At 37.8% G+C, this 16,750-nt stretch overlaps 2 protein-coding genes across 4 annotated transcripts in view; both read left to right on the plus strand.

The window, feature by feature from the left end:
- The first annotated feature begins 696 nt into the window (after positions 1-696).
- Positions 697-10,111, plus strand: LOC106868832 (E3 ubiquitin-protein ligase MIB2-like). Of its 3 annotated transcripts, none has more exons than XM_089342536.1 (4): positions 697-834; positions 5,289-5,428; positions 5,940-6,072; positions 10,006-10,111. In XM_089342536.1, exons 2-3 carry the CDS (start codon positions 5,306-5,308, stop codon positions 6,060-6,062), a joined length of 246 nt encoding a protein of 81 aa, XP_089198662.1. In that variant the 5' UTR covers positions 697-834; positions 5,289-5,305; the 3' UTR covers positions 6,063-6,072; positions 10,006-10,111. The 3 variants fall into 3 exon arrangements, with proteins under 3 accessions (XP_089198662.1, XP_089198660.1, XP_089198663.1); XM_089342534.1 differs by lacking the exon at positions 10,006-10,111 and adding an exon at positions 7,575-9,114; XM_089342537.1 differs by lacking the exons at positions 5,940-6,072; positions 10,006-10,111 and adding an exon at positions 7,575-7,768.
- Positions 10,020-16,750, plus strand: part of LOC106868827 (cytochrome P450 3A31-like) — a 36,940-nt gene continuing 30,209 nt past the window's right edge. The window contains exon 1 of the mRNA XM_089342533.1: positions 10,020-10,127. The gene's annotated coding sequence lies outside the window, so the exon portion shown is untranslated. The remainder of the gene's footprint in view (positions 10,128-16,750) is intronic.

Here is a 16,750-nt window from a genome sequence, read left to right on the forward strand (position 1 = left end):
GGAAACAACTTTCTTACCCCACAGCCTGCTTTAATTCTCTGACATTTCCTTGTTCCCTTTTCCTTTTCCTCATCCCCGCCGTCTGATTATTTTCGTTATGACGCTGTTTTATCTTGATGTCGGTCACATCGTTTAAACATGAACTTTATGCGAACGTTTGAATGCAAAAATACAGGAAAGAAGATAAGAAAGGAAAAGAAAGAAGTTGTTGTTGTGGTGGTGGTAGGGGCAGAGGAAGATGGAGGGGGGAGAGAGAGAGCGATGCTACCCTCACCACCACCACCAACATACTCCAGAGTAAATGGTGTGCTCAACCGCGCCACCTAGCACCCGGCGTGTGTGGTATATCATTAAAAAAAAGGAAAAAAAAAAGTTTCATATTTTCTTTCTCTTCTACTTCGTTGAACTTCTACTGCTGCTACTACTACTACTACTACTGCTGCTGCTGTTGCTACCACCACCACCACCACCACCAACACCACCATTATTATAACTATGACAACCCTCACCGCCATTAGTATTATTATCGCAACCAGTATCATCACTACTACTACTACTGTGGTTGCTGCAACTACTACAACTGCTGCTGTTGCTACACCACCACCACCACCATCACCATTACTATAACCATTACCATCAAAATAGTACTACTGCTACTACTACTACTACTGCTATCAACTGTTATCACCAACACCACCGCCACCGGTACTAAAACTACACGCGCGCCCCATGACATACGTGGTGAGATTGGGGCAGTATTTGCGAAGTGGTCGTGGTGGAGGTTGCGGTAACTGCTACTATATGTCCTGGCGGTGAAGTGAAAAATAGAACGAGGCAAGTAGAACACGAGATATTGACAAAAACTGATGGACGCGAAAGGGACTGGTGCTAAAGATAAGCTTTTTACAAGTGTTTAATACATCTTTATCTGTTTCCTTTTTTTTTTTTTAGTTGTTTCGTTCATTGGACTGCGGGCCCCTACTGGGTCACCACCGTCTAGAGACCCCCTCCCCGGATACTTTCGCTTTTAAAGTTCGTTATTTATTGTATAGATGTCATTTACCGAACGACCAACTGAAAAATACCAATTGTAAAGCGGTGGTGTAGGGGACCAAACATATATACATATTGTAATATATATAATAATAATAATAATGATAATAATAATATTTTATAAGCGATCATCGTGCATTAATAAACTAGTCTAATATTGAGACGGGGAAAAACGGTTTGACGTACGCATGGGACATATATATATATATATATATATATATATATATATATATATATATATATATATATATATATATACATATATATATATATATATATATATATATATACATACATATATATACATATATATATATATATATATATATATACATACATATATATACATATATATATATATATATATATATATACATACATATATATACATATATATATATATATATATATATACATACATATATATACATATATATATATATATATATATATATATATACATATATATATATATATATATATATATATATACATACATATATATACATATATATATATATATATATATATATATACATATATATATATATATATATATATATATATACATACATATATATACATATATATATATATATATATATATACATACATATATATACATATATATATATATATATATATATATATATATATATATACATACATATATATATATATATATATATATATATATATATATACATACATATATATACATATATATATATATATATATATATATACATACATATATATACATATATATATATATATATATATATATATATATATATATATATACATATATATACATACATATATATATATATATATATATATATATATATATATTTTAATTTGCGGATACAGATTTAATCTGCGATCCATGGGACGAGCCGTTTTAACGTTGCGTCCTGCCCGAAGCTCGTCGAAACGCCGGTGTTAAAACGTGGGTAGCTGATGAAGTAGAATGTTCTCTATGTGGCTCGTGTGTTCTCGTCTACGTTTGTTTGCAATGTCCTGTACCCAGATATGCACCTATACATACAGGTGGATGTCGGTATGCACATACCTGTACGTATATATGCATATACTCATTTACTTTTGTTTTTACATGATTGAACGCAGCGTCTCACAAAAATTGTAAGTAGTTCGTAAACTTATCCTCCGACGCTACTCTATCTCTTTCTCTTTCCTTTCTCCCCCCCCCTCGTTCTTCCTCTGTACTACTACGTATCTCGCCTTACCCCTCTTGTTCTTCCTCTGTACTACTACGTATCTCGCCTTACCCCTCTTGTTCTTCCTCTGTTACTACTACGTATCTCTTTTTTCCCCCTCGTATTTCCTCTTTTTCTTTTTTCCTCTCGTTGCTCACCATTCTTCTACTTCCTCCCTCTCTTTCTCCCTCTACCACTCTCTCTCTTCCCTTTACACCGGCATGGTCACATGCTTCCGGTCAATAATCCTTTCCTTCCTTGGCTTTCGCCAAGTAACACACGCCACCACTTTGTCTCTCTCGGTTCCGCGCCTCATCGCGTTCATACACACATAATTTTTCTCGTCTGGCCGTAAAGCCTTCTGTTTGTTTTCCTGTCTTGTTTTTTGTCCGCCACTACATTCCTCCATGGCTAGATTTTATTTGCGTATACAGATTTAATCTGCGATCCATGGGACGAGCCGTTTTAACGTTGCGTCCTGCCCGAAGCTCGTCGAAACGCCAGTGTTAAAACGTGGGTAGCTGATGAAGTAGAATGTTCTCTATGTGGCTCGTGTGTTCTCGTCTACGTTTGTTTGCAATGTCCTGTACCCAGATATGCACCTATACATACAGGTGGATGTCGGTATGCACATACCTGTACGTATATATGCATATACTCATTTACTTTTGTTTATATATATATATATATATATATCAATATATATCACCTTAAATTAGCGGTTTGGCAAAACAGACCGATAGAATAAGTGCTAGACTTACAAAAAATAAGTCCTGGGGGTGATTTGTTCGACTAAAACCCCTTAAGGTGGTGCTCCAGCATGGCCGCAGTCAAAAGACAAATGACTGAAACAAATAAGTGAATAAAAGTATATATATATATGTGCATGTATATAGACACCTGCCGCGCAATGAGACACAAAAACTGAATCCAAGTGGTTACACGGCAAACTTCTTGATCACTCTAGTCATGCCTGCAACTGTGTACACATGATCACAGTGAAACCAAGCGGTTAAGATGATCATTTCTCAATCACGATTGTTATGTTCGATCTGATACCATGCCGTTCTGGACACATGTAATTTTTTATAGCTGCAGTTTGAAATTTGGTCGACTAAAACTCTACAACTCTGTAGAGGACCGTCGGATGGATGGTGGTATCCGTTATTCCAAAGCCACCGTCTTTCCATATCTCGACCACTTTTAAGTTTTTCAAATATTCACCTGAATATTTTTCAAAATAGGTAGTTTTTATGTAGCTATGTACGCTGATGACGAAAATCGCATTGAAAATCGCATTCTTTTCTGTAGAAATACATAAGTTAAGTTACGGCGGAATATTGGGTTATAAGTTACAACTTTTTAAATTTAATTCTAACCTATCAAAAACTTCCATTTGCGTATGCTGATCTTTATGTTGCAAATAAACAACAATTTCCAAGGATTTCTACCTTGTGAAAATGTCCCATAAATAATGAGCAATTTCAGTTTTGGCTACAAACAACTGCACAAGTTCTTTCGATGGATGTAATCTATGTGTGTGTGTGTGTGTGTGTGTGTGTGTGAGAGAGAGAGAGAGAGAGAATGGCTGAGGTTAGCGCGCGAGAATTTTACCCATTAGGTTTCGACTCTTTTTGGTAATCACGTTAAGCTCCCACGTTAAGCTCCCACGGAATCCTGTGTTCGAGGAGGGCTTATAACGTGATATAAAAAGCACGTCAACGATCCTTTCTACCATAGGCACAAGGTCTGAAATTTTGGGAGAATGGTTAAGTCGATTACATCAACCCCAGTGCTCTTATTTCACCGATCACGAAAGGATGAATGGCAAAGTCGTCCTCGGTGGAATTTGAACTCAGAAACTGAAGACGGATGAAATACCACTAAGCATTTTGCTCGGCGCCTGTAACGATTCTGCCAGATCGCCATCAAAAGAACATAAGCTTGAACATGGTATTCCTTTATTTCATCCGTTATGTATTTTTAGTGTGGAGGCGCAATGGCCCAGTGGTTAGGGCAGCGGACTCGCGGTCATAGGATCGCGGTTTCGATTCCCAGACCGGGCGTTGTGAGTGTTTATTGAGCGAAAACACCTAAAGCTCCACGAGGCTCCGGCAGGGGATGGTGGCGAACCCTGCTGTACTCTTCCACCACAACTTTCTCTCACTCTTTCTTCCTGTTTCTGTTGTGCCTGTAATTCAAAGGGTCAGCCTTGTCACACTGTGTGACGCTGAATATCCCCGAGAACTACGTTAAGGGTATACGTGTCTGTGGAGTGCTCAACCACTTGCACGTTAATTTCACGAGCAGGCTGTTCCGTTGATTGAATCAACTGGAACCCTCGACGTCGTAAGCGACGGAGTGCTGACAACATTTTTTAGTATTTGGCAACATAAAATGTCACTCAATAAATGAAATCCGAACACTGAAACATATGTAACATTCAGCTGCCACTTTGATGTGGCGACTGGCTCTCTTCTATTTTCTTTGTTGCAAATCAGTGGCCGATGGTTACTTTGTTTACAATATATAGTTGACAAAAGCGGATCTTAGCTATCACTCAGTGCACAGGTGCTCGCGGCTGAAGACAAGCTAAATAGCTGAGAACTGAGTCATTCTTACGATCCTGAGAAACGGAGGATGGAGAGTCGCTGAAGAGTTCACAGAGTATGTGACGAAATATTTCAGACAACGGATACTAAAATAAGAATATAATAAAGTTGAAATGAAGAATGGGCATATAGTGCGTTTGATTATTCGGCGGAAAAGAAGTCACACATACACACACACACACACAAATTAGTGTATATTCCAAACAAACAGCTTTCCTTGGAAACATATAACTGTTATCAGTTAGATCTTTTTCTTGTATGACAATGCATTTTTTTAAAGATTTTATGTATTGTTCCGAAAACTACATACATATGTGTGTATGTATGTGCATCTGTATATACATTATGCTGTTTGAAAGATATATGTATATATATATAAATACTCGTATTGTTGTTGTTTCAGGTGAATTTATAGAGACAATGGGTTTAATTGTATCAAGACGCAAATTCAAAGAAGATGAGCTAGTAAAGGTGAATGTAGATGTGGATATGTTAAAGATGATGCAAAAAGGCCATGGAGGTTGGGATCCCCGGATGGAAGATGTAAGTAGCGCCCTCTCACTTGTTTGCATTTTACTATATGATCTATGACAACTATAATAACGAAGTAGGCGCACATGTTGCTGGCGGTTTCAAATATTCATGTCGCAGTCACATTTGAGTTCGAATACTTCTGGCGTTCGCATCGTAGTCACCGTTTGTTTTTAGATTCGAATACTATTTGTGCCACAGTCACGTTTGTTTTGGGTTCGAATAACTCTGATATTTGTACCATACTTACGTATTCTTGGTTCTAATACTCCTGACAATCGCCTCATTGTCACATTTGTTTTATGCTCGAATACGTCCGGTGTTCATATTCGGGCACAATTGTTTCTCATTGAAACACCGTTGATGTCCACGTCATATTCACGTTTGTTTTGGGTCCGGAAAACGTCTAACGTTCATGTCACAATCACGTTTCTGTATATCTCTGTGTGTGTGTGTGTGTGTGTGTGTGTGTGTGTGTGTGTGTGTGTGTAACTAATTCTTGTTTATTTTCCTCTATTTTTAGCTTATAGGGCAAGTTGGTTCTGTCCATGGAATCTACCCTTCTGGTGATGTAGTTGTGGAATATAGAGAGATTAGAGCGTATTTGACCTTTAATCCTGACGCTTTAACAAAGGTCAATCAGTGAGGCCTCTTAGGTGATTATTAACTTTTACTTTTTCTAAGGCGGCGAGCTGGCAGAAACGTTAGCACGCCGGGCGAAATGCTTAGCAGTATTTCGTCTGCCGTTACGTTCTGAGATCAAATTCCGCCGAGGTCGACTTTGACTTTCATCCTTTCGGGGTCGATAAATTAAGTACCAGTTACGCACTGGGGTCGATGTAATCGACTTAATCCCTTTGTCTATCCTTGTTTGTCCCCTCTATATTTAGCCCCTTGTGGGCAATAAAGAAATAAGAAACGTTAGCACGCCGGGTAAAACGCTTAGCGGTATTTCGTCTGTCTTTACTGAGTTAAAATACCGCTGAGGTCGACTTTGTCTTTCATCCTTTCGGGGTCGATAAATTAAGTATTAGTTGGCGTTTGGGGAGTGGGGGTTCGAACTAATCGAATGGCCGTTTTCTCCAAAATTTCGGGCCTTGTGCCTAGAGTAGAAAAGGTTAATTTTTACTTTTTCTAATTTCAGAAATTGATTAAGAAAAAAAAAAAAAAATCTTCCCAAGTTTATTTTAAAAAATTTTTATCTTTTATATTTCAATTGCTTCAGTCATTGGGCTGCAGACAGGCTGCAGACAGGCTGCAGAACCGTTTTGAAGTTGTTTTAGTTGAAGAAATCGATTCCCCCAGTACTTGTATGTTTTTTTTCTGGGGTGTAAACAAACCAACTCCATTTGTCAAGCGGTGGATAGCAAACATCAAGATGCACTTATGGATATATATATATATATATATATATATATATATATATATATATATAGTGTGTGTGTGTGTGTATGTGTGCTCCAGCATGGCAGAAAATAATAAAAGAATATATATATATATATATATATATATATATATATATATATATATATATATATATATATATATATATATATATATACACGCACAGAGTCAGCCAAAAAATGTATACACACTTCAGGAAAGGAAAATTCTGTATAGATATTTTGAGTGTTATCGCAGTCTGATAAAACAACAAAAGAGGTATTTGTTTTCATAGGGGTACTTATATAAGTTAAAGATTTATACAGATTTCTCCTTTCCTGAAGTATGTATACATTTGTTTTGGCGGACTCTGTGTACATATATGACAGGCTTCCTCACAGTTTCCATCAATCAAATGTGGCTGTAGTGGAAGACACTTGCGCAAAGTACCGAGCAGTGCGACCGTACCCGAAAGAACATGGTTGCAAAGTGATCTTCTTTAACCATACACCCATGCCTCTACCTATGGCTGACAGTTTTATTTCATACGCTTTTGCTCCAACATACCTACTCAGACATATTTGTTCTAAATATCTTAATCAAACAAATTTTGTATAAGTTTTCCCAACCTTACTCCATCAAATTTACTCTCATATGCTTTCTTTTGCACAAACATTCTATAAGTTTCATTCCTTCTTTCTCTCTTGCATAAAACCCATTCTTATTCTCTTCTTTCTTATCTCTCTATGTTTATTTTACTTTTTTTCTATTTCAGATTAATCTGTTTGCTATCGTTGAACCAGTTAAAACCATCTGAACACATCTAAACCTTGACAATAGTACGATCACATCTCTACCTGTGTCGAGGATATAAAACATTTCTTTCACTCTCTTCTACCTTTCTCTCTCTAACCCTCTTTTTCTGACTCTCTCCCTCTCTAAAGTGTGATATTGTACCGAGGATATACATATATATATATATATATATATATATCAAATGTCTCTCTCGTCGAAGACGGTGTATGAGTTTTCAGCTTTAGCACAGATAATTTGTTTATAGTGATCAAATGCATGCGCTGTGCATGAGCTCACTCCCTCCACCAAATCCACATTACCTGTACAGGTGCACAAGTGTGCCACACGTCAGATGTTGAAATGATCCCAAAGCACCGTGAAATAAAGTGTTTTGCTCCAGAACACAAGTGGTCGCTCGGTCCGAAAATCGAAATCCTGATCTAGCGATCGTGAGTGCAACATCCACTGGGTGTTTCCCTATCTCCTCTCTCTTACGAGTCTTCATCCTCAGAAACTGCATTTCTAACTCTTATTAGCTCTCCACTCATTCTATAGCAATGGTGCTGACATAGAAACCGAATAATTCGCTTGACACAATTCTCTGCATTCATTAATCACAACCCTTAACGTCTTAACATACACATTTTCTTTTTTCAAATTCCATGCAAAAAACATATCATTTATTTTGAATCTGTATATAAGGATGAATAAGTACACAAAATATTTTCGATCAGTTATGATTTATTATGAAGTTACTGATAAAAAAAACGATAGTTAATGATAGAAAATGGGAATACCATCAAAAACTAAGTATTTTGGGTTAGAAATGTGTGACAGATAGCTCAGAGTACAGTGAACGTGCATCTTCGTTCAAGTATTTATTTACTAGATATCTCTGAACAAAAATATACGGGATAAAATGTTAAGAGGTTAAACACAACCCTTGCCAATATACTTGATCTCATTCCCTTCAAATTTAACACCTACTAAATCATCCCCATTCATCTGCTTACCGGGTTCAACAGCTACTGCCTCATTGTGACTAATCAACACACATCTCTATTCTATTCAACTCATTTCGCCTATGATCTGTGACCCTGTCACACTTTTAATCAGATGACGGTTGCACATTTTTCATCTCCACAATGCTTTGTGACAATCATACACGCATATAAACTGGATGGCTTTTCCGTAGCACTGCAGCCTGCATATTATACCATCGCCTGAAAACCAAAGGATACATGCCTCCATTATACTAACTGCTGCTCAAATTTAGCCATCCTTTTATTCTTGTAATAAAAATATCCTTACCACCTTTGCCGAATCTTTTCCACCACTTCGCAAGTATGAGGTGTTTGTAAACAGTAACCTGACAGAAATCTATATTTGTTGTTTATCCAGACTGTGAATATTCAAATGGAAACTACGCTCACTTTACCAGATGATGATTGGAAACGAACAAATGTACAAACATAATAATAATTTCAATAAATAGTAAATTCATTCACAATTGTGAAATCATTTCATTTCGACATTTACATTATTCACTACATATTGACTCTAGTATTTATTTCAGTATGGCATTTGTTTAGGAGTGGCTGTGTGGTAAGTAGCTTGCTTACCAACCACATGGTTCCAGGTTCAGTCCCACTGCGTGGCACCTTGGGCAAGTGTCTTCTACTATAGCCTCGGGCCAATCAAAGCCTTGTGAGTGGATTTGGTAGACGGAAACTGAAAGAAGCCCGTCGTATATATGTATATATACATGTGTGTGTGTTTGTGTGTCTGTGTTTGTACCCCCAACGTCTCTTGACAACCGATGCTGGTGTGTTCACGTCTCCGTAACTTAGCGGTTCGGCAAAAGAGACTGATAGAATAAGTACTAGGCTTCCAAAGAATAAGTCCTGGGGTCGAGTTGCTCGACTAAAGGCGGTGCTCCAGCATGGCCACAGTCAAAAGACTGAAACAAGTAAAAGAGTAAAAGAGTATATGTGTTTGTGTGTGCATTGACTACAAGCATATATAAATCACTGAAGAGTGTAGTATAGGTTACTTATTATAGACAGGCGCCTGCACGAAATTCAAGGCTCTGGAGTAACTTATGTTAAACTATAGTTAATAAATAAATAAATAAACATATATACGCGTCCTATCTTTCATATTAGACATACAGACGCCGATGCACTCTCTCCCTCTCTCTCTCTCTCTCTCTCACATACACATCATATGTAAAGAAACAATTTTTGAGCGAATGTCAACTTATAGGTCTTGTATACTCTCTCCACTGTTCTTGACAGCACTTTGTTTATAGAAATACTTACAAATACAGGATGTCCCAGAATTAACTATTTCAATGTAATCGAGCAAATTCAAAAACAACTGAGAGAATTTTATGTTTTTTATTTAATTAGGATACCAAAACAAGTAGATTTATAAATCTAACGTCGCAAATTCATTGAAAATTTTCAACAAGTTCTCCGTCTTTATCCCTGTTGATTTCAAGTCTTTCTATAGCGGCGAAACACAATTTGAGGTATTTCGGTATTTATCTTCTACTTTGCTAACTGCATGCGTTCTTTTGAAATACAGGTACAACAGAAACAGGAAGAAAGAGTGAGAGAAAGTTGTGGTGAAAGAGTACAACAGGGTTCACCACAACCCCTCCCGGAACCTCGTGGAGTTTTAGGTGTTTTCGTTCAATAAACACTCACAACGCCCGGTCTGGAAATCGAAACCGCGATCCTATGACCGCGTGTCCGCTGCCTTAACCACTGGGCCATTGCGCCTCCACACACACACACACACACACACACACACACACACACACACACACACACACACACACACACACACACACACACACACACACACACACACACACACACACACACACACATCTATGTACCAATGTGTGTGCTTATCTTTGTGTCTGTGTTTGTTCCCCACCACCGCTTGACAACTGGTGCCAGTGTGCTTACGTCCCCGTAAACTAGCGGTTCGGCAAAAGAGACCGATAGAAGAAGCATGGCCGCAGTCTAATTACTGAAACAAATAAAAGATAAAAGATATCAATAATTTTATACTTCACCGCAGTCACCACCGCTACCCTCCTCTTCCACCCGACCTTTCCACCCGGCCAACCATCCGTCAATGTAACCTTTACTAACACGATAAACAAGTTTTCTCATTTATTTCAAAACAAACATTTTTGTCGGTGAAAATTTCATTCTACTTAAAGAGTCCAGCGTGAGAAAATTCTGCTCTGAATTAATATGTTGTTGTTGCTGTCGTCGTCGTCGTCGTCGACGTCGTTGTTGTTGTTGTTTAGACCTTGACCTGCATCGAAAGAACAGACGTACAGGGACACATTTTTAACATGCCCTATATTCTCAGACGTTTCTTTTTTACTTATTCCAGTCATTGGATTACAGCAATACTGGGGCACCACCATAACGAGTTTAGTCCAATGGTTCTCAAACAAGTAAACGATAATATATATGTATATATGTATATATATATATATATATATGTATATATATATATATATATATATATATATATATATATATATATATATATGTATTCGTTAATCTTTTACTTGTTTCAGTCATATATATATATATATATATGTATTCGTTAATCTTTTACTTGTTTCAGTCATCTGACTACGGCTTTAGTTGAAAAAAATCGACCCCAGGACTTATTCTTTGTAAGCCTAGAACTTATTGCATAGGTCTCTTTCGCCGAGCCGCTAAGTTACGAGGACGTAAACACACCAGCATTTGTTGTCAGGTAATGATGGGTGGACAAACACAAATGCACACACACACACACACACACACACACACACACACACACACACACACACACACACACACACACACACACATACATACATACATACATACATATATATATATATATATATATATATATATATATATATATATATATATATACGACGGGCTTGTTTCAGTTTCCGTCAAGCAAATCCATTCACAAAGCTATGGTCGGCCCGAGGCTATATTTATGGACAGTTGCCCAATGTGCCACGCAGAGGGACTGAACCCGGAGCCGTGTGGTGTGGAAGCAAGCTTCTTACCACACAAGAGAAGTTAAAACAATGGTCATTATATACAATTCCTTTATTATAGCAAATTTGGCTTACAGCTGTTTCCAGTCGTCATTATAGATAGGTTTACTTAATTGGTCTAGTGATCAACTGAGATAAATTGAAAGACCTAAAAAATTAATGATGCCTTCGTGAAATCCATTGCTGGAGTGTGACTAGTTTATGGGGAAAGTGCGTGTGTGAGCAGGGGGTAGAAAAGGTAAAAGGAGGTTACAGTGGGGTGGTAGCAATTGAGGGAGTGGTACTTAGTAGAAGTAGCAGTAAGTAATACGAGTAGTAGTATTAGTAGTAGTTGTAGTAATAGGAGTAAGGTATTATTTAGTAATAGGAGTATTAGAGATAGTAACAAACATAGGTCAGCAACATTATATTGACATTGTATATCGGTTAGATATTCTCCACATCTATGCAGTAATCCCTCACCATATCGTGGTTCACTTATCGCGGTTTTACCTATCGCGGTTTATGTAAGCTAATGTCGATTCTTCTGTGGTGCTGTTTTGCATTCATAATAAAATAGATGCATACAAATTATAAAAATAATTGAAAAAAAAATATGCAGTACAGTACTGTTTCTACTTCGCGGATTTTCACCTATCGCGAAGAGGATTTGAACGTAACACGCACACACACACACACTCACACACACACACATATATATGTATGTGTGTTTGTGTTTCCATAACATCTACTAAATCCACTCAGAAAGTTTTGGTCGGCCTGATGCTATAGAAGACACTTGCTCAAAGTGCCACGCAGTGGGACTGAACCGTGAACCATGTGATTGAGAAGCAAGCTACTTACCACACAGCCACACCTGTGTCCTATCTATCTATCTATCTATCTATCCATCTATCCATCTATCTATTTATCTATCTATCTATCTATCTATCTATCTATCTATCTATCTATCTATCTATCTATCTATCTATCTATCTATCTATATCCCAAATCCACACACACGGTATCAGTCAACCCGGAGCTGTAGTTGAAGGCACTTGCCCAAGGTGTTGGGCAGCAGGACTGAATCCGACACCACGAAGCTGCAAAGAGAACATTTTAACAACGCAGTCATTGATTTTTCTGAAAATTTCGATGTGTTTTTTTTTCTTTTCGAATGGTTCATTTAGCAGACAAAGTAACTCTATAAATGTACCACTTGTTTGTGTGAATTAAGAAAACATTTTGTGACGTAAAGCACGATAGCTAAGTGGATATTTTTTTTTAAACAAATTAATTTGTATTGGATTTAATTGCCGTTGGTTGTTGTTGTTGTTGGTGCTGTTGGTGGGGATGTGGTGGTGGTGGTGGTGCTTGTGTTGTAAATTCTCTCACACACTGTGGTTTAGTTAAGCAGTAAACATGTGATATTTAAGAAGTAATCTAGGAGGCTATTTACAGAGTATTGACCAGCAAAATGGGAAAAGTAGGGCAAGATGAAAGATATGACAGAATGGTAGGAGGGAGGAAAGAGAGAGGGAGAGAGAGAGAGAGAGAGAGAGAGAGAGAGAGAGAAAAGGAGGAGTTGTGAAAATTTCTCATGAGCAATGGGCCTCCAGACAAGAAAAAAACTTTGAGCTGATATGATAAACAGAGCTGTGTGTGTGTGTGTGTGTGTGTGTGTGCGTGTGTGCGTGCGCGCGTGCGTCTGCATGTGTGCATTGTGTAAATACACACATATAAATATATATATATACTATACTTTTATATATATATATATATATATATATATATATATATATATATATATAAGTGGCTCGTCTGTTTTCCTATGTGTTCATTCTGTTGTCTGTAACAAAGTCCGTTTTTTGTGCTTTATGTTGCCGTTCCTTTTTCTTTGTAAGCCTAGCACTTATTCAATCGGACTTTTTCGGCAAACCGCTAAGTTACGGGGACGTAAACACACCAGCATCGGTTGTTAAGCGATGTTGGGGCGACAAACACAGACACACAAACACACGCTCGCATATACGACGGGTTTCTTTCAGTTTCCGTCTACCAAATTCACTCACAAGGCTTTGGTCGACCCAAGGCTATAGTAGAAGACACTTGCCCAAGGTGTCATGCAGTGGGACTGAACTCGCACCATGTGGTTGGTAAGCAAGCTACTTTTATTCATCTACTTTGCCACGAGGGCAGTACACAGAGTAGCTGCGGGCTGGACAAAGACATTAATGAGATGAAATGAATGATGAACACGATGATATTAATGGGAGAAGGCAGAAGTCGCCCGCCGAACTCTGCTTCTCTAAAACATTGTTCTTTTATGAATTTACATATAAATTTACAAATTGAGGCTATAAACCTCTTACTTCACAATTTCAATTTACACCATGTCTTTGAAATGAGGCACTTGCCTCTTACAATTTTCTTTCCATGGATCACATGCCCTTTCAATATAAGGCACTCGTCCTCTTACACTTTCCCGACTCGCCTTCACCCAACCAGGCTCAATGCCTCACCCAAGCACCACGATGGTTCTACATCGGGCCACTTCAGCAAGGAACGGAATGCGTCCTTGGGAAAAGAATCCATCACTCTTTACAAGTCTTTTCCCCACACGACCTCCACAGTCACCTGCCTTGTTTTCACTGTTTAATCTTCCCTGTCTTGGTTTTTGTTTGCTACCTTGGAACCCTCCGCTTAGCAGGTTAATCCACTAAGCGGGAAGAGCTATTCTAAGAGCGCGTTCTGCTTCATCTTCGAAACGCCTAGTTTAGAATAGAGGCAGCTGATGAAGGAAAAGTTCCATAAGTGGCTCGTCTGTTTTCCTATGTGTTCATTCTGTTGTCTGTAACAAAGTCCGTTTATTGTGCTTTATTTAGGTTCCCGTTCCTTTTTGACGTCCTGTACCCGGATATGCATCTATATATATATACATGTAGATGTAGGTATATACATATATGTATATATACATGCATATGCTCATATATCATTTGTATTATTATATTATCGAACGCCACGCGTCCATTTGCAAATAAGTTTTAAATTTATATTTCTGACGCGACTCTATCTATCTATCTATTTATCTATCTGTCTGTCTGTCTGTCTGTCTGTCTGTCCGTCTGTCCGTCCGTCCGTCCGTCTGTCTGTCTGTCTGTCTGTCCGTCCGTCCGTCAGTCCGTCCGTCCGCCCGCCCGTCTGTCTGTCTGTCTGTCTGTCTGTCTGTCTATCTGTCTATCTATCTATCTATCTATCTGTCTATCTATCTATCTATCTATCTATCTATCTTTCTTTCTTCTTACCTATCTCCCCCTCTCGTTCCGCTTCCTTCTGTTGTCCTTGCTTCTCCCCTGCACTGCTATACATATCTCTCTCTTATTACCTCCTCCCTGTCTCTCGTCGCTCACTTTTGTTCCACTTCCTCCCTTTTCCTCTCTCTACCACTCCTCGTTGATCACATGTGACCTGTGGTCATCTCTTCCTTTCTCCCTTCAGCCAGCATAAAGGCAAGACGAAACTACTATCTCACTCCTTTCAGCTTCGTCACATTACAGCGTTCAATATCTCATCGCGTTCGGCCCAAAGGCCTTTAGTGTTGTTTTCACTGTTTAATCTTCCCTGTCTTGGTTTTTGTTTGCTACCTTGGAACCCTCCGCTTAGCAGGTTAATCCACTAAGCAGGAAGAGCTATTCTAAGAGCGCATTCTACTTCATCTTCGAAACGCCTAGTTTAGAATAGAGGCAGCTGATGAAGGAAAAGTTCCATAAGTGGCTCGTCTGTTTTCCTATGTGTTCATTCTGTTGTCCGTAAAAAAAGTCTGTTTTAGTGCTTTGTTCCCGTTCCTTTTCTGACGTCCTGTACCCGGATATGCATATATATATACATGTAGATGTAGGTATATACATATATGTATATATACATGCATATGCTCATATATCATTTGTGAATCAAGTCATAATCTTATCCATCTATTGTTTTCATAATCGGTCATAATGTCTTACGTTTAAGATGATTCCCATGCATTCCCTGAAGAGAAGGTTACAATTTTAACACCACAGATCCCTATGGATCACATAGGTTGTAATCCTTTGAAACATATGTAGGAATAAAGTATGCAATTATAACATGCGTTTTCTCCATTCCTTAAATTCTTAAATATACTCAAATACCCAAAATTTCAAGGAGTTCCTGCCTTAAAAACAGGAACTAAACCACAGTTATTTTGTGTTCTTTGCTACATTGGTTTCTATTAACCCATTTATTCTATCCGAAGATTTTTTATTCATTAAGATAGAAGAAATACACATAATTATATATATATATATATATATATATATATATATATATATATATATATATATATAATATACGTGAGCAATAGCCTCAGGCCGATCAGTTCGACTAAAATACCGATAAGTATAATACTTAAAAGTAAGTTCCGGAATTGATCTGTTCGATAAAAACCTTTCAAGGCGGTGTCCAATCATCATAGAAAGAAGTAAAAGATAAAAAGTAAAAGTTATTATGTTATCATTTGGTACAGTAGACCGTTGGGTAAATACAAATCAAATATCACACCCATACACACCCTCTCCTTTCTTACTTAGTTTTCCACTCTTTCTACTTTCTCTGTATGCCTGTCTGTTAATCTCGGGGGTTCTCAATCATTATACTTACCTATCGTTCATCTTTCTTTTCCTCACGTGATCATCTTTCTTTTCTTTCAGAGTCTTTCCTAAAGGCTGGACGTTTCCTATCTCTCTCTTCTATCTTTTCTATTTTCAAAGAAAATATTTCTTCCAGCGTTCACTATTTACCCCCTCGTTCTGGTGTAACCACCCTCTATGTTTGTTTTCGTTCGGTTTCCTTGTATGTCTCCACTGTCCTGTTTTTGTTACCAGCTTTGACCTTTCGCAAATCCCAAATTTTATTTTGGTGCGTATCGGAGCAACTGTCGTTGAAACGAGGAGTAGATAGACATCTGAGGAAGGGTCGTTATTTATGCTATTTGTCCTGTTTTCCATTTGTTTCATTGTTTGCGTATGAACTCATTTGTTTTCGTATTCCGTGTTGTTTACTGT

Source organism: Octopus bimaculoides, chromosome 26 (assembly GCF_046866305.1).
Source record: "Octopus bimaculoides isolate indiv1 chromosome 26, ASM4686630v1, whole genome shotgun sequence".
Classification (NCBI taxonomy): Eukaryota; Metazoa; Mollusca; class Cephalopoda; order Octopoda; family Octopodidae; genus Octopus; species Octopus bimaculoides.